This window comes from Sus scrofa, chromosome 1, assembly GCF_054392235.1.
Source record: "Sus scrofa isolate SSC_HxYL_T2T_F1_AM1 chromosome 1, Sscrofa_HxYL_maternal_Yorkshire_Landrace_v2.0, whole genome shotgun sequence".
Taxonomy (NCBI): Eukaryota; Metazoa; Chordata; class Mammalia; order Artiodactyla; family Suidae; genus Sus; species Sus scrofa.
The window spans coordinates 50,317,442-50,344,945 of NC_139383.1; the positions used below are offsets into that span (position 1 = coordinate 50,317,442).

Genomic DNA, 27,504 nt, shown 5'->3' on the forward strand with positions numbered 1-27,504 from the left:
TGAGCGACATTTTATAATAGCTCAGACCTGGGGGTTGAGTCATTGCTAGACAAAGAGGTAAGGACAAAGTGAGGATCCAGAAAGAGAGATGGGAAGGTCTTGGTCCATTTGAGAGACTGAGAGAAGACCTTTATAAGACTTTGTTAAGCTTGGAAGGAAGGAGCTCAGAATGTCTTCTCCAGGTCATTCTCTGACCTTATATAGAGAATGTACTTGTTGGGGGAGCCAGAGTATATTATCAGGGGCCAATCAGGAAGCTATTGCAGTGGTCCTGGTAAAACATGATAGTGGCTATACCATTGAGGGGCAGGTAGAGTGAAGAGAAGAGATTTAGGGAACAGAGGTGCCCAGATTGGATGACACTGTCCTTGAGGAATAGAGGAGGGCAGTGTTAACAATGATACCAAATTGAAAATAAGAGTTCTTTGGATGAGTGAGGATGAATTCATATTTTCTTTCTTTCCTTGATTTTTTTCAATTATAAAATGAAATTAACAATCATTTTAACAAGTCACAGTGAAGAGATATATTAGAAGGAAGTTCTTTATCATTAGTCCATGCCTGGACCAACAAATGTTAACAATGTGAGATACTTCTCTTATCTTTCTCACTCATATATTCTTGTATTTGTTGTATTTCTTAATTCAATTTTGAGCTTGTTGAATATAAATCTCTTCTAGAGTTTACAAGTGAGTACATCAAGTAGAAAATTAGATATATGGGTTAAAACCCAGAAGGGAAATGTATGCTGGGTTTACAAATTTGTCTTTGTGCAGATGATGCCTAAACCATGATGTAGATAAGAAAAACTGCGAGAAATTGTTAAGACTCAAGAAGAGCCTGGACAGAGTCCTGAGGAGGTCCAACTTTAACCAATTAGGTGATGAAGGGGGACAGAGAGATAGGAAGAAAGCAGGAGAGTACCATATAACACAAGTCAAGACCGTGGCAATTGCAGCCAAGAGGTCAATTAGTGGAATGTCCATTACACTGAACAACAAAGATATCATTACTAGCATTAGGAAGTATATCAACAGAGCAGTTGGGGACCAAGTGAGGATGCCAGGTGTTAATTTGGAGTATTGCTGGTTCACCCCTGGAGAGGTGCCATTTCCCCAGAGTCATCTCCTGGGAGGATGTCACCATGAAGATAGATAGGGTCTCAAAAGTTAGAGTTTTTAGGAACATTTGACATAACACAGGGGAGAAAAAGGGATTAAAATGGTGTCCATAAAAGCTACTACAGTGCTACTATCTGATTATTTATGTGTTTAAATTAGGGACTGACTATATTCAAAGTAAGTGGATTTTTTATAATTTTATTTGTTTTATGTTTACCTAGGGGAATCTTGATGAACATGGAGCTGGTGGCCCAAAAGGAGAGAAGGTAATCAAATTTTCAAAGTGAATAAAAGCATCTAGGGTTTTACACCAACTCACAAATTCACATAAAAGGGTGGTCCTGCTGCCCCATGGGCTCTATGTTCAGCCTCCCTGCTTCCTGACCACAGCAGGACTGAGGTCAGCCTCCAAGTGAAGACTCTGAGTAGCTGCTGGCTACAGGTAGGGGATGCATTCACGTAAAGGGGAAATAGCTGTAACAAGTAAATGAAATTAGGACACGTTTCAATTTATAATTAGATGTTGCATGGATCCATGAAGGTGGCAAAAAACAATCTGAAAGCCCTTTTGACAAAATGTCACAGGCTTGCTATTTTTGTGTCTTAAGTGTCCAAACATAAGCTATCATGGAAGCATTTTTTTAGTGGGGTTTTATCATAGACAGCCATGGTTTAACCAAATAATTATTTTGAAACATCTTTAAAATTAAAATGCTGATGAATTTCTATTGCTTTCCCATTGATCATGAGCTTAATTATATCAACTCTGAAGATGACAGATTCACTTGCCCACTCAAAAAGATGTTTCACTCATTTGATTCTGATTTTGTGATGACCTTGGATTCAGTGGGAATGTGCCATCATCAAGAAAAAACGGTGCACATTAAATTAAATCCACAGATAGAGATGAGTAGGCTTGAAAATACTATACAGAAACATGGCCTGTGAGTGCTCCTTCTATTCATTCACCCAGTAAAAATTTTCTTGATTGAGGGCAGGTTATTTCGACATGAATCCAAGAAAATATGACTTCTGTGGCTTATAAATCAGCTCAGCCAATCTATTCACAAGATCATACATCTGTCACCAGGAAAAACTGCTAAAAGAGAGTCTCAACAGACACTAGGGAGTTGTTATAGGTTGACCATTGAAAATGAAATTTCCTGCAAATAAATAAATAAATAAAAACCTTGACATTCTTAAAAAGGCATCCTCTAAAATTGATTACACAGCAATAATGTCATTTATGTGTCTTGGATCATACTGCTTATACATTAACATTACTTCCTGTAACCAAATAGCTTTCAGAATTCCTATACCACCATAACAAACACGTTACATTTTAAACAATGTTGCCAGACACATGCAGACTCAGGAGAAAAAAGAAAAAAAGAAAGCCACAAAACTTGTCACTTAGAACAGCTGAGCAAAGAGAGTTTGTGGCACTTTTAAAGTATTTAAATGATGATTCATTTCTTGAAACAAAACAGCTGGCCTTCTGTTTTGCTGTATTCATTAGGAAACATATGTTACTTAGGAATTCTTCAGACCTCAAGGATGAGAAATTTGATTCTGTCAAACAGGTGTATTTCAAACTCTAAGGACCTTTTCTATTGCTCAAAATCTTTTCTAATTGCTTCAGAATCTTAAATGAAATTAGAAGCCAGTGGCATAACTGGTCCCTCTTCCTACCCAAATAAATAACCTGGAAAAGTCTACAGAGACCTTGATGCAGTGTGTGATGTAAATGTACATATGAAATGATTTGTAAGATTTCTAATTGCCAGGAGAAAGACTGCCAGTAAGCAACACATAGGATAAAGTCAAGAACATATGCACCACACTTGCTGGAAGAGTAGGAAGACCCTTAGTACCTGAGGTGAATCTATACTTTCATTTTTAAAATGACAGTGCTGTTCGTGGGTCACTGTTGTAAGAATATAAAGCTCCTTCAAGCTATTTCCTCTTCTGGCACCCGTAGTGGACGTCAGTGGTTCTGAATCCCAGCTGCACATTGGAATCCTCTGACAGCTTTTAGAAAGTACCAGTGCTCAGGTCCCGTCTCCAGAGACCCTGACATGGGGCAGCACCTCTGACTCAAGTGGATCTGGAAGGGGTCCATATTGCTGTTATTTAAAAGAGGATTCTGGGGTTCCCAGCATGGCTCATTGGAAATGAATCTGACTAGCATCCATGAGGACACAGGTTCGATCCCTGGCCTTGCTCAGTGGGTTAAGGATCCTGCATTACTGTGAGCTGTGATGTAGGTTGCAGATGTGGCTCAGATCCCACATTGCTGTGGCTGTAGTGTAGGCTGGCAGCTACAGCTCCAATTCAACCCCTAGCCTGGTAACCTCCATATGCCATGGGTGAGGTCCTAAAAAGACAGGAAAAAATAAAATTAAATTTAAAAAAAAAAAAAGAGTATTCTAACCAGCAGTTAGGGTTGAGAACCTCTGAGTGGGCTTTGGGGTCAAAAGTTGTGCCATTAACAGCTTTGTCTCCTTGGGAAAGATGCTTCATTTCTCTCAACTTCAGTTTCCTCATTTGTAAAATGGGCATTATCATATCTACAGAAAGAGTTGATGGCATGATTAAAATCAAATGAGACGAGATGAATTTGCCCAAAGCACAATACTGACACATATTAGGCCCTCATTAATTAATTGTTCCTTCCTATTCATCCACTCCAAACTTTGTTCTCGTGAGGTCTCTTTTCTCTCTTTTTGGTATTAATAGTTAATTGTTACCATCCTTAACACCTGCTCTTGATTATCTTTGCCTCTCCCACCATAATTACAACAAAGAAGAGACTCCATTTACATTGTAGAATTAACCAGAAGGACAATTTCAACACATAAATGACTGATTGCTGTATAATACATCACTTCTCAATGTACTTGCCTGGCAGGGTAGAATCACAAAACCAGTCTACCATTTGGAGCCTAGCCTTCCAATGAAACACCAGGACAGACACAAACAGCAGTAGAATCCACACACAAATCACTCCTAGCATAGAAGCCACATCCTGTATCAAGAACACTAAAATATAGGAAGAAACACCAGCATTTAATGGTAAACGGCAATAGAGACCATGGCATCCATGTGGCCAGTTTACCTAGATTGAAATGCTGCTCTCTGCTCTCTGCTCTCTGCCTAAGACTGAAAGAATGTGGGGAAGGAATGATGTGTTTGCAAGTTGGTAGAGAACTGCTCCTTTACAGAGACAGTGGAAAAACGTGGCATAATATCTAAGGACTCCTGAGGAATTAGTGGGTGTCTCTCAGGACAATTGTGAGAGGGAAAAGATAGAGGCTCAACAACACTAGACCTTTCAAATAGCATCCAAAGCTATTAAAGGACAGCCTTTCCTGAAGCTAAGTAAATTCATCACTTGTCTTTCAACTCATATTCACAGTGTTAAATCACTGAACATCCTTTTTAAATATGAAAAACAACTCTGTGTCTAAGATAAGATATGAAGTGCTTCTCTTTGCTGAATTTTATATAAGGGAACCAGTCCCTAGGATTTCCTTCAAGCCTGAGCACACCTTCATACCCATCAGAGATGGACAAAGCTTCTGTCAGGTCCTTCCTCTACATTTCAGTGGAGACCTATATACATTGGTTCGAATATATAGCAGCTGTGAATGTAATTACTCTTCCTCCAGGCTTTGTCCCCTTTCTTTACCCTTTGGTACTCAGCAGATGTGACTTTTATAGTAATTTCTAGATCCCTTCTTTGATTTTTACATTTACTTAGTGCAGCTAAGTCTAATTACCATCACACCTATGCCCTGGAGATTTTAGCACCTATCAGAGCAGTAATAGGAAAGTCACTCTATACAACCTAATGCTTGTATAAGGTCAACTATTTATTCTTTCAAACCAACAGCAATCAGTCCCTTAAATATATCCACCAATTTCTCCCTCTTTTTTTTCCTATGGATAGAACTGACTATCTGTAGGAAAAAAAAAAAAAAGGCTTCTCTTACAATCTGGATAGGTGCAAAATTGATGATATACTATATACTTAGATGGTGCACTATAAATAAAAATACTTGATTAATATTTTAATACAAAATTTACAAAATATATTCCACAAATATAAAAGCCTCCTTAATAAAAACATGATATTGTCTATCCATTACATTTGACAAGCTCCCTCTTCCTCTAGTCTAAAATCACAAGATACTGATTATGATAAAAATGTAGAAATAAACCAACATTTTTTAGGGTTGTAATAAATTTGTGCCTGAAGTACTTTGGGTAGACTGTTGCTTGAGGCTTCAAAATAAACAGATAAATATATCTACACAAGGGGCAGGTATAAAGATGTTCATTGTAGCCTTGTTTATAACAGAAAAGCTAGAGGCAACCAAATACCAATCAACAGGGCTTGGATGAACCCTGGTACATTAAGATAATAGAAGGCTATCAAGCAATCCAATGAATGAGCTAGATCTCAATGTATCAGTAGAGAACAGATATTTAACACTGAGTGGGGGAAGAAGTCACAAAAGGCTATATACAAGATAAAGCAATAGCTTTTATGGACTATGTTTTATCTTTTTAAAATTTTTAGGGCCACACCCACTGTATATGGAAGTGCCCAGGCCAATGGTTGAATTGGACCTACAGCTACTGGCCTACAGATTGTAGGAGAAGCCTTTTTTTTTTTTTTTCCTACACCATAGCCACAGCAATGCTGGATCCCTGACCCACTGGGAGAGGCCAGGGATCAAACCCGCATCCTCATGGATACTAGTCGTATTCGTTTCCTCTGCACCACAATGGGAACTCCTGGAAAATGTTTTAAATATCTAAAAGAGCATATTGTTTATGGTTCCACATATGCAGTAAAAGTCCAAAAGTATGGACTGAAAATATAAGAACTAAATTCATGACAGTGGCTCTCTCTGGGACAGAAATAAAGAAGAAAATATGAAATTTCTTCTTTTATTATAAGCTTTTTTCTTTCTACTATCTTGGGCACCTTGTCCATGGAGCTTTGACATATTTAACTTCACATTTTTTTTTTGTATTTTTTCATAATAAAAAAGACAAGATGGGCAAAAAAAGGTGTTTGCCCAGAAATGCAGTGGTGAAGATTGTTTTGCAAAAATGCTCTTGAGATTGGAAAATATCCCCAAAGTATATAACTTCTAGTGGCTACATTTGATTTAATAATTGTATGGTATTCAGGGATGTTGGTTAACACTAAACAGGCAGAATGCTAGAAGATCTTTAAAGTCTAATTAGTGATGTTTCCTTTCCACAAGTATTGTTTCTAAAATTTTATTTTTTCAAAATATTCTTTATATGTCACAAATCCTTCCTCAAGATTTTTATCAGAACCTCTCAGACATTTCTAAGCTGCTGCTGTCACCACATCAGCAAGAGCCTTCTTTGTTGACAGCCAAACACTTAACTGAGGATATAAATGTTTGAAATAGCAAAGAGACATATTTTTCTTCATATAGCTCCCCACTCCCCCACCTCCCCCCAACACCTGCAAAAAGAGAGAAGTGTCTGCAATAAAATGAGGCTGAATCATTGCGTTAGTTAAATAATCTGATGTCTTTAAGATCACAAAAATTCTTTTATTTTTGGTACAGCAGAGCAAAATTATAAATTTTTGTTCTGTGTTCTTTCTTTGAAAAATAATTAACTTTTTCACATTAATTTTAAATATCATAATGAATATTATGGATTTCTACAAAACCTAAAAGTGTTGTGGATTGCTGACAAACATATTATTATGCAAATAGCCTAACTGAATTCAGAACTTCCCATGGTCTCTTGGAGGATAATAGGTAAATTCTGAGCTTAGAAGGAGCACAGGCAATGCTCTGACACTGTCAGTTACAGCAGCACTCATTTGGTCTCCTGCAAAAACTTTCTTCTGCTTTTTCTTAAAAGGGTGAAGCTGGACCACCAGGATTTCCAGGCTCTATTGGCCCCAAAGGTGAAAAAGGAGAATCTGTAAGTATTTTAGCTTTGAGGGCAGAGGAAGAGTATCCAAAAGATAGAATTAAAAATATTTTTCTTAGAGTTTCCACTGTGGTGCAACAGGATCGGCTCTTGAGAGCACTGGGACTGAGGTTCAATCCCCAGCCCAGCACAGTGGGCTAAGGATCCAGCATTGCCATAGGTCACAACTGCAGCTCAGATCTGATCCCTGGCCTGGAAATTCCATATGCTGCAGGGTGGCCAAAAAAGAAATCAGCCCCAATTCCATGCACTTTGGTTTCCTCTGTCATCAAGAGCATGTACTGTATGCAAAGTGCTAAGTTTTCCATATGTATTACCTCACTAGTTCATTTTAAAAAAAAGAAAAATCACTCCCATTCTTCAGATGAGACAACTGAGGCCCAGAGAAGTTAAGTCAATTCCCTAAGGTCACACAGCTAGGAGGTATTAAAACCATGAATCACACCTGAGTAGGCTAATTCCAAAACCCATTTAAAAGTCACTAAGCTACCATGCTATAACTAAATGTAATAGCTAAAATGAATAATAAAATCAATAAATGATTTTATTATGAATAATAAAATCAATAAATCAAAAGACGGGCTAGTTTATCCAAAAAAAATTATTTGCTCAAACAACCACTCTCAGCATATTCTCAGGAGTTTTTCTTGGTTTTTATAAACTCAAAGGGACTACTCAAACCACTTTTCAATATTACTGCAGTCAGTTTCTTTCAAAACTTAGTTCTTTGGGTGGGGGGGGGAAATACCTACAGATCATTTATATTCAAATAGGAAGAGATTATGTGAATCCTAGCTACAAAAATAGCTTTTTTTATTGCTCCTTAAAATACACTCACACAACCCCACAGCAGCCCTCAAGAATCAGCAAGAATGACTTAAGGTTTTTATCTTTGTTTTTTAAAAATGTGGTCCTTTTTAAAAATTTACTTTTACCTCTTTCCTTGCCAGGGTGAATTTGTTGACCAGAGGGATATTGTTTGACCAAAGATAATGAATGAAGAGGTCACTAAAATGCCTGCATACAAAATGGGGACAATATGAGAAGTATTTAATACTACAAACTCAAATTTTCCCTGTGCTTCTGCTTTAAAAATGAAGCATCTTCGACAATGACAGCCATTTCCCAGGCAGCTTTAGAATCAGTGCCCTCACCCATGTACTTCAAAGCCCTCCTGCTTCAGGGCTATGCTTACTCTTAGTGTTCAGTCCAAGCCAATCACCATCCTTACTGGGGCTCCCCAACAGTGGATTTCCAAGACTCTCTGGGAAATCTCATCTTGCCCACAAATGCAGCTCACTCCAGATACTCCACCCTTAGGGCACCTCTTACCTCTCACCTCTTCCCTGCCCCTCTGGTTCCCCATCGCCTCCCCTCCAGGCTGAGACACTGACACTCCTCTTCTCTAAGTTTCCTTGTGACCCATGGCAGACCAGTCCTAAGATTTACGAAGCTTCTGCTGGTTTAGCAGGACTTGGAGAACAAAAGAGAGAAATGGGACTGGGTTAGAGCAGTTCTAAATGTGCACTTGAATCACAGGGAGGTCCTTTGGCACCACTAGGTCTAGTTGAGCAGGTCTGGCTGGGGCCTGAGCGGCTGTATTTCTCAAAGCTCCTGGGTCATGCTCCTGCTAAGGGCCCCTGGACCATGCTTTGAGTACCAAGGGCTGGAGTTTGTCACAGTTCCTAGGGGGTTCCCTCTGGCTCTCTTTCCTGCCACCAAGACCTATCTCCTTGAGACTACCTTTAGCTCCATCTACCTTACCCAGGAGAAACTATAGCTTCTTTTCGGCTCAACTCTCCTCCTTGTCAGTTTCCTTTTAATCCCTGAATTATCCCACTTCCCTTATATATCCTTATCTGCCTTTCTTCCCATTCTCCAAAAGAGGGGTGGGGGGGAATCATAGATTTTTCATTATTAGCACAGCAGTTTAGCCATTTGTGGTCTCGAACTTTTTCTTTTCTTTTCTTTTCTTTTTTTTTTTTTTTTTTATTTTTCTATTCCAGAACAGAATCTGGACTTAACTTTGCATAATAACCAGAAGGCCCAAACAGAAGGATAGTCTTCATCCAAATCTGAATTCCAAGCCTCAATGGTACTTTAAAATGGTAATTGGTTCCCCATTACAGGACATTTAACATGACTAGGTTAGATATCAGAGCTAAAATATATTTAAGAGATCTAGCTGAACCCCAGGATTTTATAGATAAAGGAAAAGAGACTCTAAAATGTAAATGACTTGTCCCAGATAGTAGCTATTGGAACTAGGATGAAATATCAGGTCTCTTGACAACCAGGCTCCTGTTTTTGTTTTTGTTTTCTTTTACAAGCAGTTGTTACTTTAGTCTATGTGGCTTGACAGAGGCTCTAAATAAGCGATGACATAAGCAATGTGATAAAATCAGAAACAAGCAGTTACAAAAGCAATGTAGCCCATTGCCCATATCTAATTAACTTCATCTCCTATCTTAAAAATCAAATTGGTTTTTAGAATTAAGACTGAAAGGCAAGTGTATAAAGCTCTAATTGAATACATAACATTATCCAATAATAAGAGATTTTGTCATGTTGCATAGATATGTGCCATATTAGTCAGAGTAGGTAAGCTAAGTAACAAATCATTCCTGAAATTTCTGTGGCTTAACCCAAGAAGGATTTTTTTCTTGCTCACACTGCACACCCAGAGTGGTCAAGAGGAGTTAGTGTCCTGCTCCACATGACCCCAGTAACCAGTCACCAGGCTAATTAGCACCATGGAACTATGCTATCTTATAGATACCACCTTCTCAGCCATGACTTCAAGGAGAGTGGGACTAGAGATCAGGAATGCCTCAGGCCTCATGTGTCACTTCTGCATACCTTTCGTGGTCGGAACTAGCTGCATGGCCCCATGTAGCTGCAGGGAGCTGGGAAACATGGGGGAGAAGATGAGGGCCCATAGTCTCCTGGTCAGGGGACATGAAGTTCATTCAGTGACCGCTCATCTCCCCATAGTGGCCTGATGGTCAGGTCCCTAAGAGGACCTTTGAGAGCAGTACTACCTATCACAGTGGTTCTCACACTTGCCCTTGATTTTCATATGCCAAAGAAAATTTTTTTAAATGTATGATTTCCATCTTATTGTCAACTCACTCAACTCAAATAATAATGCAATTAAAGTACAACTAAAATCAGACTCAGCAAGCAAAGCCTAGGATTGAGGTTAGGCTGCCTGGTTTTAAATCCTCAGTGACCTCTTACTGGTTATGTGACCTTGGGGAAGTGACTTAACTTCTCTGGTCCCCAGTTTTCTCCTCTGTAAATGAGTGTGCTAATAGTACCTACCCCAATGACACAAGTTTTATTGGATACCAACAATACACACCAGAGATGCTATGATAGTCAAGCGAATTATATCTCTGCAAAGTTTACAGGCAAGATAAACAAGGGAACATATTGTGGGTGAATGCTATTTTAGGGGAAATAACTCAGAATTACTCACAACCTTTCTGAGTCTCTTTCCTCGTTCTTGAAATGGAACAATATCTCCCTCACAGAGCTATAGTGAAGGTTAAATGGCATGACTTCATGTTACTTCAAAAACAGAAGCTAATAAGGAAAAGCCCCCCTCCCATACTCTGTGTGTGTGTGTGTGTGTGTGTGTGTGTGTGTGTTTTAAGTGTGGGTTGTGATGTTCATAACACAGTGACAACAGGGAGAGCATTGCATCCCTTCGAAGCTTCTGTTTCTCCCCAGAACCTCATGCCTAAACCCAACAAGAACTAGTATCAGTTCCATAGACTTGTGCTGTAATTCATACAGTCACTAGCCCCTCCAAGTCATTTTCATTAAAATAAAATGAAAATTAGTAAAGTATTTTTAAAAATAATGTATCCTTAAACACTCAACTTGGACTGTATTTTTAAACACCAACTTAAATAACTGGAAGAATTCAAATGGATGTCCTTCAACTGATCACTTCAGCATCTTCACATTCATTCTACCTCTGACTAGACACGTGTGTGTGTGTGTGTGTGTGTGTGTATGAACCATGCAAGGGGAAGCCTTGGTCTTGGAGAGCATTCCAAAATGTCAACCATTCAAGATTTTCAAAATAATATATAATAATAATTAGAATGATTAATTTGCTGTTCATTTGGAAATATGAAAGGGTTTTTAAATTAATTTTCATATGCTCCTTCTAAGCTGCACAGGCAGACTGTGTGACATTCTGGATCATTTTAAAGGCATGTTTTCAGTGGAGGTCTGAGTTTGGTCTGCAGGATTTATCCACATCCAGTTTTGGAGAGATTATTTCTAAAGGTGTTTATAATTGATTCTGTTTTCCACCCATCTTCCTAGGGGGAGCCCTTTACAAAAGGTGAAAAGGGAGATAGAGTAAGTAGATGCTTTATCACTATCATGGGTTTTCTACTTCATTAATTTCTTTCTGATTTCTAGTATGTTTAATTTGGAATCTAATAGATTTGATAAAATGAGTTTCATGAACATTTTACTTTCTCTGCTGTGAAATTTGACTCATTTTGATAAGTGATAAATTTTAAACCTTAAGTTGTGTCATGTGATGACTCTTTAACATTTGGCTTAGGTAGTGTATATATACATATATGTATATACTTTAGGATAGTATATGTTTTAGCTCATGACTACTGACTGGACATGAATGTGATGGAAGATATACAATTAGGATGTTACAAAATTAAGGAGTTCCCTGGTGGTGCAGCAGGTTAAGGATCTGGCATTGCTGTGACACAGGTTCGCTCTCTGGCCCAGGAACTTCCACAAGCCACAGACACAGCCAAAAAATAAATGAATAAAATAAAATACAAAATTAATATATAAGATAGAGTTTTTTCCAAAGATCTTGTTAATGATACAAATTGAATTTATCAAACAGGATGGTTCTGTCAAAAGGATCAAATGGAAAATAAGAAAAGCAAACTCATTATAGTCAATATTGTCCTCTTCTGTGTGTGTGTTTCATTAAATATATATACCTGATAGTAGAATCTTTGTATCAACTTAAATTCCACTCTTTCTTTTCCATCCTCTGTTGAAGCTTTAGTTCTCTGAGCTATAAGATTATCTCGTGGCAAATCATAACAATATCAGCTAAGTAGAGAACACAGTGATTGCCAATGCACCGTGATAATTACAGTGTCACAGTGACAATGGGGAAAAAATTGCTATAGAGAAGAAAGAAAAATAAATTATTGGTTTTTAGCAATAAATATGTTAAATCATGTTTTAGAATGAACCCCTTTCTCCATCATATCTTCCATAATTTTCCTCTTTCTTCTGTGCCAATGAGTGGAAGTGTAGATGACTTCTAGCATTAGAGATGCTCTTCTCCATCTAATTTAAGCATTACATGTGTGGTGATTATTTCATTTATAGGGAGAACCTGGAATAACAGGATCACAGGGAATAAAGGTAAATCTCCTGACATCCTTCACTTAGCCTCTCCAACTTAATGAAACTGTGAAAATTACAGAGACCATCTCACTCTCCATCCACCCATATATTTAGGGTGAGCCTGGAGACCCTGGTCCCCCCGGTGTAATAGGAAGCCCAGGATTAACGGTATGTAAGAAATAACTGAAACAAATGCGAAAATTATTTTGAAGTTATAGCCATTTTTATGTAAAACAAGGAACTCTGATGTACTGCTTATTTTCATCACAAATGTTCTCAGAGACTTTATCATGTTTCCATGGTGATACCTCCCCCGACCCAGCCCCACATTGGATGCATTTATTGCACACATGGTAACTGAGCCTTTAGGATCACAATAGGATTTTTAAGCTCTTTTTCAGAACATATTCACAATAGCATTCCTAAAAGCTTTGAGAGTAAACAAAGTGGACCACATCTATGACCCTGAGCTGTATTCGTAGAGCAGGATTCAAGATTCAATTTCTAAGCCAAAATTATGCAGCCCAGAGGTGTTTGAGTTGCCCATGTGCAATTCCATAGGAGTGTCCCAAAGAAGACCAGCTGTTGGGAGGCCTGGAGAAATTACTGTGATGTGCCCCTAGCAGTGGGGAAGGCAGATTATCCAGGCCTCACTTACTGATGAGAATAGACTCATTTAAATGACATCTTGAAACTATCTTCATAAGCCCAAAGAACATTTCAGTGTTATACAGAGGAGGCTGGATGGTGGAAAACCGATCTTTCTATAGACATATTCACGTCATGGTGTATGTGTGTGTACATATATACTCAAGTAAAGTCTGTTTTTTAGCAAAATTATGGTACATATTGTCTTCTATTTTAGGGTCAACAAGGACCTACAGGCCCTATGGGCCCCAGAGGACCACCAGGAGATGTTGTATGTATGGTAGATGCATGTGTCTTTGATATTTGGAAATTAAATTGAGACATGTTCTAAAGAATGTCAGCATCTGTTCATGTGACTGAGTTATACTACATTTCCAAAGACATGGTCGTCTCTGTCATTAAAACTCGTCACACCTAATGTCAAGCTCTATTGAGAAGGCTAATATTTTCATATATTCATGTGAGGTCCTTTTGAATAGCATTAGCCTAACAAATCAGTCTTTGGAACCTAAGTTAATTAAATTACCATTTTAGTCATCGTTTTAGTGAGTGGTGATTGTAAACATCCAAAGAAATAAGGAAAACCAAGAAAGAAAGCAAGGATTTCCATTAAACATCATTATACATGGCTTTTGGCTCAATTCTCCATCTAAGAAACATACTTCCAAAGCTTCTGTTGATGTAGTCTTGCAATATTCTCCAAAAAGGATACATTTTTTGACTGAAAATACTTCTCTATAATGCAACAGGAGAAATATCCTCAAGTTGCATTATAACCTAGCTTTAGTGGACTCACAATTCCCCCCCCCCTTTCACGCTCACACATACATAGTCACCCTCCTACCCTTTAAATTCATTTTTTTCTTTTTTATTGAAATATAGCTGATTTCTAATATATTAATTTCAGGTGAACAATGCAGTAATTCTATATATAGAGAGAATATAGGCCTTTTCTAGGGCCACTCCCACGGCATATGGAGGTTCCCAGGCTAGGGGTCCAATCAGAGCTGTAGCCGCTGGCCAATGCCAGAGCCACAGCAACTCGGGATCCAAGCCGCGTCTGAAACCTACATCACAGCTCACCACAACGCCGGATCCTTAACCCACTGAACAAGGCCAGGGACCTAACCCGCAACCTCATGGTTCCCAGTCAGATTCGTTAACCACTCCGCCACGACGGGAACTCCAGTAATTCAATATTTTTATAGATTAAAACTCATTTAAAAATATTATAAAGGCTATATCCCCTGTTCTATGTAATACATCCTTCTAGCTTATTTATTCTATATACAATAGTTTGTTCCTCTTAATCCCCTACCCCTACCACTCTCTCTCCTTTCCTCTCCCCTACTGGTAACCACTAGTTTGTTCTCTATATCTGTGAGTCTGTTACATATTGTTATAGTCAGTCATTTGTTTTATTTTTTAGATTTCACATATAAGAGATAATATGAAGTAATGGTCTTTCCCTATCTGACCTATTTCATAAAGCACAATACCTTCCAGGTCCATCCACATTGTCACAAATGGCAGAATTTCATTCTTTTTATGGCTGAGTAGTAATCCATTGTGTGTAGGTGTGTGCACATGCATGTGCGTGTGTGTGTGTGTGTGTGTGACATTTTCTTTATCCATTCATCTATTGATAGACACTTAGGTTGCTTCCATATGTTGGCTATTATAAATAATGCTGCTAGGAACATTAGGGTGCATGTATCTTTTTGAATTACTGTTTTTCCTTCGGATGTATACCTAAGAGTTGGATTGCTGGATGATTAGATAGTTCTATTTTTAGTTTTTTGAAGAACCTCTGTGATGATTTCTCTAGTAGCTGCACCAATTTACATTCCCAGGGTACCAGAATTCCCTTTTCACCACATCCTTTCCAGCCTTAGTTATCTGTAGAATTTTTGATGATCACCATTCTGACAGGAGTGAAGTGATAGCTCATTGTGGTTTCAATTTGCATTACCCTGATGATTAGTGTTTTGGACATCTTTTCATGTGCTTGTTGGCTATCTGTATGTCCACTTTTCTTAGAAAAAATGTCTATTCAGATATTTTGCTCATTTTAAAAATCAGGTTGTTTGGTTTTTTTTAATATTGAGTTGTACAAGCTGTTTATTTTTGGTAATAACCCCTCATCAGTCATATTACTTGCAAATATTTTCTCTCATTCAGTAGGTTGTATTTTCTTTTTGTTGAGTTTCCTTTTCTGTTCAAAAGCTTTTAAGTGTAATTAGACCCTATTTATTTTTTCTTTTGTTTCTTTGGCCTTAAAAGACAGATCCAAAAATATATTGCTACAATTTAAGTAAAAGAGTGTTCTGCCTATTTTCTCTTTTAGAAGTTTTATGGTTTCATGTCTTGAGTTTAGGTCTTTAATTTATTTTGAGTTTATTTTTGTATATGGTATGGAAAAAAAAATGTTCTAGCTTTTTTCTTTTACATGCAGCTCTTCAGTTTTCCCAGCACCACTTATTGAAGATATGCTTTTCTCCACTGTATATTCTTGCCCTCTTTGTTGTAGATTAATTGACCATTGATTGGTTTATTTCTAAGCTTTCTGTCTGTTCCATTGAACTATGCCTTTTTGTTTTGATTACTATACCATACTGTTTTGATTACTGTAGCTTTGTAGTAGAGTCTGAAGTCAGAAAGTGTGGTACTTCTAGTTTTGTTCTTTTTTCTCAAGGTCGCTTTGGCAATTCTGAGTCTTTTGTGGTTCCATATAAATTTTAGGATTATTTGTTCTAGCTCTGTGAAAAATGTCATGGGTATTTTGATAGAGGTTTCATTAAATCTGTAGATTGCTTTTGGCCATTTTAACAATATTATTTAATTCTTCCCATCCAAGAGCATAGGATATTTTCCATTTCTTTGTATCATCTTCTATTTCCTTCATCACTGTCTTATATTTTTCAGAGTATAGATCTTTCACCTCTTTAGTTAAGTTTATGCTTAGGCATTTTATTCTTTTTGATGCAATTTTTAACAGGGTTTTTTTAAGTTTCTCTTTCTGAAAGCCTCATAAAATGAATTTGAGAGTTTTTTCATCTCAATTTTTTTTGGAATTTGTTTGAGAAAGATAGGTATTAGCTATTCTTTATATGTTTGGTAAAATTCCCCTGTGAAGTTGTCAAGTCCTGGACTTTTGTCACTGTAATTTTTTTTTTTTTGCCATTTCTAGGGCCGCTCCTGCGGCATGTGGAGGTTCCCAGGCTAGGGGTCGAATCAGAGCTGTAGCTGCCGGCCTACACCACGGCCACAGCAACGCCAGATCCTTAACCCACTGAGCAAGGCCAGGGATCAAACCCGAAACCTGTGGTTCCTAGTCAGATTCGTTAACCACTGAGCCACGACGGGAACTCCCTGTAGTTTTTTTAAATTGCACATTCAGTTTCATTACTAGTGATCAGTCTGTTAAGATTGTCTATTACTTCCTGATTCAATCTTGTTTTCTAGAAATTTGTCTGTTTCTTCTATATTGCCCAATTTGTTGGCATATAACCATAGTATTCTTTTATGATATTTTTGTAACTCTGTGGTAACAGTAGTTATTTATCCTCTTTCATTTCTTATTTTACCTGAGTCCTCTCTCTTTTCCTTGGTAAGCCTCACTAAAGGCTTATCAATTTTGTTTATCTTTTCAAAAAACCATCTCTTTGTTTCATTGATCTTTTCTATTGCTTGGGGATGTGGTCTTTATTTTTTTTTTTTCTGATCTTTTTATTCTCTTCCTTCTGCAAACTTTTGGTTTTGTCTGTTCTTTTTCTAATACCTTAAAATGGTAAGTTAAATTGTTTATTTGAGATTTTTTTATTTCTTTAGTTAGGCCTGTACCACTATAAACTTTCTTTCTTTTTTTTTTTTGAGAGTTTTTTTAAGATTTTTTATTTGTTCTATTTTAGTTGATTTACAATATTCTGTCAATTTCTGCTGTACAAATAAGTCCCCCAGTCTCACATACACACACATATACATATACATTCTTTTTCTCACATTATCCTTCATAATGTTCCATCACAAGCGACTAGATGTAGTTCCCTGTGCTATACAGCAGGATTTTATTGCTTATCCACTCCCAATGCAATAGTTTGCCTCTACTAACCCCAAACTCCCAGTCCATCCCATTCCCTCCCCCTCCCCCTTTAAACCACAAGTCTGTTCTCCAGGTCTATGAGTTTGTTTCTTTTCTGTAGATAGGTTCGTTTGTGCTCTATATTAGATTCCAGATTTGTTATAGTATATGGTATTTGTCTTTCTCTCTATGACTTACTTCACTTAATGTGAGAGTCTATAGTTCCATCCACGTTGCTGCAGATGGCATTATTTTATTCTTTTTTTTAATGGCTGAGTAGTATTTCATTGTGTATATATACCACATCTTCTTAATCCATTCATCTGTTGATGAACATTTAGGTTGTTTCCATGTCTTGGCTATTATGAATAGTGCTTCAGTGAACATAGGGGTGCATGTATCTTTTTCAATGAAAGTTTTGTCCAGATATATGCCCAGAAGTGTGGTTGCTGGGTCAGATGGTAGTTCTATATTTAGTTTTCTGAGGTAGCACGTACTGTTTTCCATCGTGATTGTACCAAATTCTTCTTAGAACTGCTTTTGCTTCATCCTATAGATTTTGGAAAGTTATGTTTCCATTTTCTTTTATCTTGAGGTATCTTCTGAATTTCCTCTTTGATTTCTTGACTTACACATTGATTTTTTTAGTAGTATGTGTTTAGTATAACACATTTTTGTGTATTACTCATTTTTACTCCTGTTAATTTCTATTTTCACACTGTTTTGGTCAGAAAAAATGCTTGATATAATTTCTATCTTCTTAAATTTGTTGAGACTAGTTTTGTGGCCTAGCATGTGATCTATCCTAGAGAACATTCCATGTGTGCCTGAAAAGAATGTGTATTCTGCTGTTTTGAGATTGAATAAATGCACTTTCCTATCCATTTCCCTATATCACCTTTGTTTCCCTTGAACATCCTCTTTACATCTTGGGAACCAAGACTTACCACAAATCCTAACTTGAGCAAAATGAGAAAAATCCTTAACCATCACTTCTTGGAGACTGATCTCATTCTGACCATGATTTGAATACCCTCTGTTCAGCTGTTAGAATCTCTCCTTTTCCCATCATCTTGGGAGCAGCCCCATGACATCTGGTTCTATTCTCCATGCTCCCTCACTGAGCCTCCAGGGATTTTAGCACATTTAGGTACTTGGTACTTTGAACATTCAGTTCATGGAGGAAACCTTTTTGTAGCACCCCAAGCCATTTAATGAACCATTGTAGGTGTACCTAGCAGAGTGATCTTACAAAAAGAGAGAAAATGCTTGTGGTATAGGTGGAATCACATGATGCCAAAGAAATGAGGTTAAGTGGTAGTGGCTACAGCTAAAATAAATGAATAAATAAAGAGAGAGAGAGAATAAAATAAAAATGGAAAGAGCTTCTGTTACCAAATCTTAGTAAAAGCATATTTTCCTATTTATCCCATTGTCTTTCTTGATTATAACGTGATGCTACCGATAGCTATCCTTCCACACTTTTTGGTAGCCATATGGATGGGGCACTTGGTTAAGTTCTCCTTTAATTAGTTTCTTCCACATTACGTCCAAGTTACCTCACCTGAAACAGAAGCCACATATTTTCATTAATGTTTAGCTCTCTCCAGTGGACCAAAACCAACACATTTCCATATAGTTTATATGTTAAAATTCTGTTTTGACAAAGATTCATAGATATAAATGCTATTACAATAGGAAATGTTCTAATTGCTCTCTCTCTTTAATTCTGAATTTTCTAGGGATTGCCAGGAGAACATGGTATCCCAGGAAAACCAGGCATTAAAGGAGAAAAGGTATAGCTTCTGTTTCCCTCAGTTTGTATACCAAGTAGCCAGGTAAGTGGAAGAGACAGCAGATCATAAAGATTTTGGAGGACAGAACAGGGCAGCTGGGATTTTTCAGGGGATAGATATTCACATAAACCATGGCATGAATGACGTCCCTGGTGTACGTTGTGTCACCCTAGGTTCTGGCACTGAAACGCAGTGTAATGAAATGAACTGTCTTAAGAGATGAAGATCTCGGGACTTGAAAAGTCTCTTTCAGGCTCATCTAACAGCTCATCTAACAATCACTCAGGACTTATTTCTTGATGTCTATATGGAAATGGTATATTAATATTGAACCATTACTTGGGAATAAATTAAGCACAAAGGTCATCTAACTTTATGAATAGATTTGGCCTTTTGTGCATCTGTCTATACATATACATATGTTTCATGGTACTGTAAACTTACCATAACATAGATCTAAGTGCACTTGAGGTAGCAGAACAGTGTCTGGCATGGACTGGGCATTCAGTACATATCATGGAATGAGTGAATGAATGGATGAAAGAATACATTTTGGCTACAGTCATGACTTAAAACTATGGAAACTGCTGCTTCCACACCTCCTTCCATGAACCTGAGAGATGAAGTGAGAATCTTACTCTGTTTCCTTAGGGAGACCCAGGTGGGATTATAGGCCCTCCTGGACTTCCAGGTCCAAAAGGTGAGGCTGGTCCTCCAGGAAAAAGCCTGCCAGGGGAACCAGTAAGTATCAGCCGTTTTACTGATATTTCCTTTGAAAGTTGATTAGTTACCATTTGTATGTTCCCAGTTTCAGATCACGGGTATAGAAATAAGTTCATGTCTGCACAAAAAGGAGTTTCATCCTAGTCTTTAGATCAGGGACCTAACCTTCTTAGAAATTTAATGCAAGCAAAAGAAAATGTACGTACACACACCACTTTACACACAGCTTTGGAAGATTCATAGGCCTCCCTGAATCTTCTGAGTGGATCTGTGAAGCCTAGTAAGGTACACTGGTTTTAAGCCATAAACCTTCCTTGGACAATATCTAAAACAGCAGAAGAACTGCCTGAAATTTCCTTTCCGAAGGCCCTGCATAGATCACCATAGGCAGTCATCTGTAGAAAATGTCCTTGTAGCCCAGGCTAATCCCAGGACATAGAAAACTGGATAGCTGAAAAATCTAACCCATTTTCCTGTTTCATATGCCTGTTTTCTCATCCTCTTTGACCTTTTATAGTAATAATAATAATAATACATAGTTCTCAATATCAAATGCTTCATTTTAAAGATGAAAACATCTAACATTTTAAAATAATTATACAAAATCTATAACCTAGTAAAATTTGTATTTTCTCTTTCTTATTCTTTTTCAGAAAAAGTTTACTTAAAAAGGATTAAGAGCAATGAAACATTTTAGGGTTATGACATCTAGGATATAATCAAACTTTTTAGAAAAAGAAATGTACTCACCTTCTTTTTTCTTCTTTTTCTTTTAGGGATTAGATGGAAATCCTGGAGTACCTGGTCCACGAGGACCAAAGGTAAAATTATCATAAATAAATTTTTAAAAATTAGGAATTAACAAGATATAGCTGGAAAAGTCATGTCCCTTGAGCCTTGCACTAACAGAAACATCTCATTGCACAGGGGGAAAGAGGACTGCCTGGTGTCCAGGGCTCCCCAGGTGACATAGGCCCACCAGGGGTAGGAATTCCTGGCCAAACAGTAAGTGGAATTCAATCAGGTTTTTAAAACCCTGTTGACCCAACATTGTGAAATAAACTCCAGTGACAAATTTGAAGGAGAAAAGAGTGAAAGGGTCAGAGGAAGAAATACAAAAAATGTTCTTCAGAGGACAGGAATTAATGGGCATTGTGGTTACATCCTAAGCACAGAGGATATACACTGTTTATTAACTTACAGATGCTAACCACACATACACGGACTTTGAATTCCAAAAAGTTATTTAACCTATTATTTCCCCCATTCTATATGTTTAAAAATACAAATGTGTGTTTGTAAGACTGTGAGCATACCTAACATTAGATTGTTATCTATTACAGCCTGTTTTTAATTAGAAAAAAAATGAAAAGTTAATTTTTAAGTGAATGGAGTTCTTATAAATGAGATAATTTCAAAAATCTCTATGTAGGGAGTTCCCATTGTGGTGCAGAAGAAACAAATCTGACTGGTATCCATGAAGATGCGGGTTCGATCCCTGGCCTTGCTCAATGAGTCGGGGACCTAGCATTGCCGTGAGCTGTAGTGTAGGTCACAGACCCAGCTCGGATCCTGCATTACTGTGGCTGTGGTGGAGGCCAGCAGCTGTAGCTCCAACTCTGTTCCTATCCTGGAAACTTCCATATGCCACAGGTGGAGCCCTAAAAAGCACACACACAAAAAATCTCTGTGTAGCTATGGTGCAGGTTGCAACTGCAGCATGGGTTCAGTCCTGGCCCACAAACTTCCACATGCCGCAGGTGTGGCAAAAAGAAAATCTCCATGTAATATCTTAGAGAAGAGAGAAAGGAAATTGGTTTTGATAGTTAAAACAAATAACAGGCAATTTTTATGTGTTTTAGCTATAAGGATAATGATGATAATAACGACCATTGTATGCATATTTGTGGACTAAATAGCAATGAGAGAAAACTCTTCATTTATTATGAAAAAACGTAAAAGATTTGAGACACAAAAAATAGAAATAAATGATAATTCTAATGACATTGATTGAAATTGCCCTTGAATGAAATGAAATTTCATGAGAGGTTAAAGAAGTTTTAAATAGTGTATGTGACTGGTGTTTGATTTTCCAGGATGATACTATAAAGACCACTGGAGATGGGAGATTTTTAAAAGTAAAAAAGTTGGGAGTTCCCTGGTGGCTCAATGGGTTAAGGATCCAGTGTCATCACTGCTGTGGCTTGGTTACAGCCATGATGTGGGTTTGATCCCAGACCCAGGAATTTCCACATGCCACAGGCACAACCAAAAAAAAAAAAAAAAAAAAAAAAAAGGAAGTAGACCAGGAAATTATTAGGGGAGTAAAGAAGGTTGAAGCAACAAACAAATCAACCAAAAATAAGACCATAGTATAAACAGAAAGGAAGCAAAAAAGTAGCCTTGACAATAACAGTCATAGGAATATTTATTTTAAACTAAGAAGGGGAGAGGCAGGGAGCAGATACTGAAGTCAGGTACTGAGACTCCTGCCCTTTACTAACCTAGGTGGTCAGTCACTTCCTCACCCAGTGATCCATGGTCATTGATAAGGATGGGTCTGTCATCATTAGGTTAACTGATCATCTCCCACCTCATTTTAGTTACCCCAAATCTCAGTTTTCTAACACAGAAAAACAACTGATTGAAGCTTTACTTCCTACTCCCATCACTGGACACTGGTCTTGGCAATTTCTCCAGAGCAGTGAGTCATTGCCACCCAGAAGTCTTGGCCAACTTTGCAGGGAGTTTTCAGAGTGTACATGGTGGCAAGCCCTGTTGTTCCAGTAACTAAATTACAATGTTAGCCCTTTGTCCCACTTGGATAATTTATGAACATTCCTGGCAGAATTCTGATCATTGAATCTCCTTCCACTCAGGGCTCCCAAGGACCAGCTGGAGAGCCAGGTATTCAGGTAAGCTGCATAACCAAGTTATTTGGCACAGTAAAACCATCTTGCTGATCTGGGATGAAGTTACTACAAAACCCTTATAAGTAACTATTTCCCCCCTTTCCAGGGTCCTCGAGGTCTCCCTGGGTTGCCAGGAACTCCAGGGACTCCAGGGAATGATGTAAGGATGGTTTTTACTGACTTCGACTCTCTGCCACACCAGTTTTAATCTGCACCTGTGCCTGCATGCAAAGATTTGAACGTAATGTTTCTGTTTTCAGGGAGCTCCAGGAAGGGATGGAAAGCCAGGTCTGCCAGGCCCCCCAGGTGACCCGGTATGTTCACAGTCTGTGCCTGATTTATGTATATTTAATGCACTCAGAAGCCAAACAGCCTACCCGGCAAATTTTGCTGTCCAATGTAATTAGAATGCTTGGTGACTGTTTGATGATTTTGTTTATTCCCATTATTTTGTAGAGGGGGAAAAAATTCAAGCTACATCAGCATTTTTGTGTGTGTGAAGAATACTTATTTTCTGAGGGTATAATTCACTTGTGCAATTTTGCCCCAAGCTGAGCCTTGGCATATAATGTCTCAATCCCATGTAAAATTGAGTTAAAATACATAGCCACAGATTCTATTCTTTCTAATGCTAGTGACTAAATGAATTTCATTTTTCTCAAAGTTTGCAGGTAAGTTTCCTGCAATATGGTACATATCTATTGATTCTGTGGCTTTAAAATGCTGAAATAATTAAATTACAAAAACTGGCCTGAGTACACTCTTTAAAAATGGGTTTAGGCAATGGATGTGTGTTCCAAAGTTTTATTTTAGGTTAAACCTTGCTTTGAGCGACAGTGAAATCCCTTTAAATAGCCTCAGAATCGTCAGTTTTAACTTGAGAAGCCATATGGTACATGACATTGTATTAAGAATTTTGTATAATAAAATCCAAATCTGGCCTCTCAGTTCTAAGCCTCACAAATCCTTCTGCCTCCCACATTGTTTGGGCTTCATGTACCTTTATAAGCTATGTGCAGAGGCATATTTTGGCCTTTAACTCCACCACTGAGTGAATCGCGTGTGTACCAGCTGTGATTCTTGTAAAGTGTTACTCAGGTTTGCAGTGTCTCTCGGAAAGGACACTTAAAGACATGAGGCCAAAACACTGCTTAAGCTCCCTCAGTATCTGTCTGGCCTATCACTTAAGCCACCTGTCGGCTTTTTTGAGTTTCAGTGAGAAATGGTTTTACGGCAAACACAACCTTCCATATTTCTCAACAGCCTGATGATTTGCTTGGCAGAGGAGTTGTTTCCTTTTTTTTCTTTTTTTTTTTTTTTCTTTTTTGCTATTTCTTGGGCTGCTCCCGCGGCATATGGAGGTTCCCAGGCTAGGGGTCCAATCGGAGCTGTAGCCACCGGCCTACACCAGAGCCACAGCAACGCAGGATCCGAGCCGCGTCTGCAACCTACACCACAGCTCACGGCAACGCCAGATCGTTAACCCACTGAGCAAGGGCAGGGGTCGAACCCGCAACCTCATGGTTCCTAGTCGGATTCGTTAACCACTGCGCCACGACAGGAACTCGGAGTTGTTTCCTTTTAATAAATGATTTACCTTTATGTATTATTTAAAACCAGTAATATACAAGTGTTAGCATGAAGGTTGCCGTGTCATGAAAATGTTAAACAGAGACTCAGAATCAAAACAATGACATATGTGTGTTTGCATGTTCACAGTAGAGGAATTGTGACTATTTCTTAAAAACAGTTATGAATTCTATTAGTCCTATGTCTGTAAGGAAATAGAAAACAATGTTAAACCAACCATTCTGAAGGTGAGGCACTTAGAAGCCCCATGATGACGAACCTCAACTAACCCAGCATTTTTGAGGAAAAATGTCGACATTTATTGTATGTTTGTATTGTACTGCATGCCTATTGTATTGTAGTGTATTATGCACATATTTATACATATGATGTGTATTTGTTTTTTTTCTCCTTAACCATAGATTGCTCTTCCTCTCTTGGGAGACATCGGGGCCTTGTTCAAGGTACTCTGTTGCTATGTTAGAAATTATGTGTTAATTTCCAGGAAAAAAAAATCAGAAAGGAAATCTTTACCAGAATTTGAGTTTATTGCTTAGCCTTAACTAAAATTTAATTTTAAATGGAAAAACATCTTTCAGATAGAAAAAGGGACATGGACCTTCATGTGCCTTGTGCCATTTATGCTAATCTGTTACTCTCTTCTTTACCAGCCTCTCATTTTGGGGACAGAGGGGTGGGAGGCTGGGGACCAGGGGAGGAGATGGTAGTTCTGAGTTGAATGGTGTCATTAATACCCTTGAGCAGACCCTTCTCTCCTCTGGAGTAATAGCTTCCTCTTAATGGTGTTTACCCACCCAGGCTCACCACTGTGAAACCTAATCCTTCTCACAGTATCTGCTCTGGCCAGTCCAGGATGAAGAGCAGTGCTACTCAATAAACAGCTAGCTTGCAAGGCTGAGTTTTTATGTCATGGGATTTTACAAAGTGAGTTACAAAATTCCACAGCTGACAATTGCCCTAACATCTGTTACTCTGTTAGACAAAAATGATTTCTACCTATTATCCATGTCATAGGGAATTAATCTTGCTACTTATTATTATTTTTTTTGTCTAATACTTCCCTCTATTTTATTTGTAAAACAGATGGGGGAGGATGATAATGGAACACATGTAGGTTATGTATTTGCACGTTTCTTCGTGGTCTGCTAAGACTGTACCCAAATGAAAATCTTTGTCGCTTTACATTATACTTAAACCTTATGTATCTTATCTGTCAGTGTATGAATGGACAGGGACTATTTGTACACACACACACACACACCACATGGGCTACATGTGTGTATATGTGACTTATTTTATATTTCTAGCATTTAGCCCAAACATTTGCACAATGACTTACATAATAGTAAGCAGGAAGGAATATTTATTGAATTTAGTTCACACACAAGGCTCTAAAATTCTAGTGTGTGTGTGTATTTGTCAGGTGATTAAGGTTTTGAGATTAGTATATGAATATAAATATCAAAATGTAGAGAGGGATTTTTAAGACCTTCAGAAGAGAACATATTCTCATAAATCAGAAAAGTTTAGGAGTTCCCGTCATGGCTCAGTGGTAAACGAACCTGACTAGTATCTGGGTTTGATCCCCACCACCCACTCAGTGGGTTAAGGATCCGGCATTGCTGTGGCTGTGGTGTAGGCTGGCAGCTGTAGCTCTGATTTGACCTCTAGCCTGGGAACCTCCATATGCCATGGGTATAGCCCTAAAAAGACAAAAGATAGAAAAAAAAAAAGAAAGAGAAAAGAGTTTATGGGCTTTTCAGGAGGGTCTTAGGTTTATTGAGTTACAATAGCATGCCGGGCAATGCACTTTTTTACTTATATCATCTCATCATTTCCATAAGAATCCTATGAGTTCAGGCTGCAGAGTTTACCCATTACATATATGGAGGCTTAAATTCCAAGAAGTAAGTGACTTTCCCAGAGTCACACAGCTAGTAAGTGTGATGTCAACAGAAGAGCACAGATCCTCAGACAGTCAGTGTTGAAAATGCAGGATGGTAGGAGTTATTCCACATTAGGTGGGAATCTTTATCCTAAGGATTCCGGAACAGAAAAGGTTCTCTGTTCTAAGTATGAAAAGTAGTTATTGAATATCCTGGTAGAATATGGGGCAATTCACAGTACAGATGAAAAGACTGCAAAGAGCCTCTCACAGGGAAAAGAACCAGGGCTTCCAGGGCCTCAGACATGGAAGCAATGGACAGTCTCATCAGGACAGCATCCCTGTGATAAATGCCCCTGACACCTTCCCAGCATCACCTCAAGGAGATCTGAGTCCAATTGACCTTGACTGACAGTCCCAACAAGCTCTAATCAGTAGAAGGAGGAGGCATGCAGTTCCCCAACACATATAGGAATTTAGATTGGGAGTTGGATCTATTGGGCCAACCTCTTAATGTAATTTTAATCCTAATCCTATTACCCAGCACCTCCCTTTCTGCCTTGAGTCTTCAGCAAGTTGGATTGCTCTGCTTTCTGTTTTCAGAAACTGTGTGTGATTAAAGTGTTGAAAAGAACTGTAGTAATTCCAGGCCTGAATGATGTATACCTTCAAAGATCTTCCTCTATGTTAATCTGTGCATCAATCCCTATTTGGATGAGATTGTGTGTTAGCTAATATTTGAAGCATTTTTATTCTCTCCATGAGAAAAATCTTAAGATATTTTTTCAAGAACCTTAATGAAATCCATTAAGGATTTTCCTTCATTTACCATTCTGGTAACCCTAACCTAAAGAAGATGAGGTCAGTTTGAAGCCACTAGAAAATTCTATTGACTCGTAATTATTACCATTTTTTTATGTTTCATTAAAACAATCATGAAACTAGCATAACACTGTAAATCAGCTGTACTTCAGTTAAAAAGCAATCAATTGAATAATCCATTCTGAAATATTACTATGTATTTATATGCCATGTTATTATGTCTACAGATGCAGTACTTTATCTTCTTCATACTTTCTGAAATAGGAAATCTTTTTAGTTCTAAGTCCTCGGGAATCTCTCTACATTCATAGTTTTTTTAGATTTAATGTAGGTAGTTCTACAATTATATATGTATTTCTTAACTCCCTTACCAGCACATTAGCTCTGTGAAATGATCCTGGTGGTAAAATTAGTTTTTACCACCAGGAGCATGCAGGGAAACACTGCACACTCCAGCTCTAAGAAGGAGCCATGAAGAGAACTGTTTTTTTTTGTTTGTTTGTTTGGGTTTTTTTTT

At 38.0% G+C, this 27,504-nt stretch overlaps 1 protein-coding gene across 5 annotated transcripts in view; it reads left to right on the forward strand.

Moving 5' to 3' along the window:
- Positions 1-27,504, forward strand: part of COL19A1 (collagen type XIX alpha 1 chain) — a 357,656-nt gene that overhangs the window by 263,338 nt on the left and 66,814 nt on the right. For 2 of the 5 annotated variants that reach the window (XM_003121272.6, XM_084958751.1), the window contains exons 19-32: positions 1,343-1,387; positions 7,044-7,106; positions 11,457-11,492; positions 12,513-12,548; positions 12,645-12,698; positions 13,396-13,449; positions 19,002-19,055; positions 19,707-19,796; positions 20,555-20,599; positions 20,706-20,783; positions 22,658-22,693; positions 22,797-22,850; positions 22,951-23,004; positions 24,682-24,723. In XM_003121272.6, coding sequence (XP_003121320.5) covers positions 1,343-1,387; positions 7,044-7,106; positions 11,457-11,492; positions 12,513-12,548; positions 12,645-12,698; positions 13,396-13,449; positions 19,002-19,055; positions 19,707-19,796; positions 20,555-20,599; positions 20,706-20,783; positions 22,658-22,693; positions 22,797-22,850; positions 22,951-23,004; positions 24,682-24,723 — 741 coding nt within the window. Of the gene's footprint in view, positions 1-1,342; positions 1,388-7,043; positions 7,107-11,456; positions 11,493-12,512; positions 12,549-12,644; positions 12,699-13,395; positions 13,459-19,001; positions 19,056-19,706; positions 19,797-20,554; positions 20,600-20,705; positions 20,784-22,657; positions 22,694-22,796; positions 22,851-22,950; positions 23,005-24,681; positions 24,724-27,504 lie in introns of all 5 variants that reach the window. The other 3 variants (XM_084958748.1, XM_084958759.1, XM_084958732.1) reach the window with 2 other exon arrangements.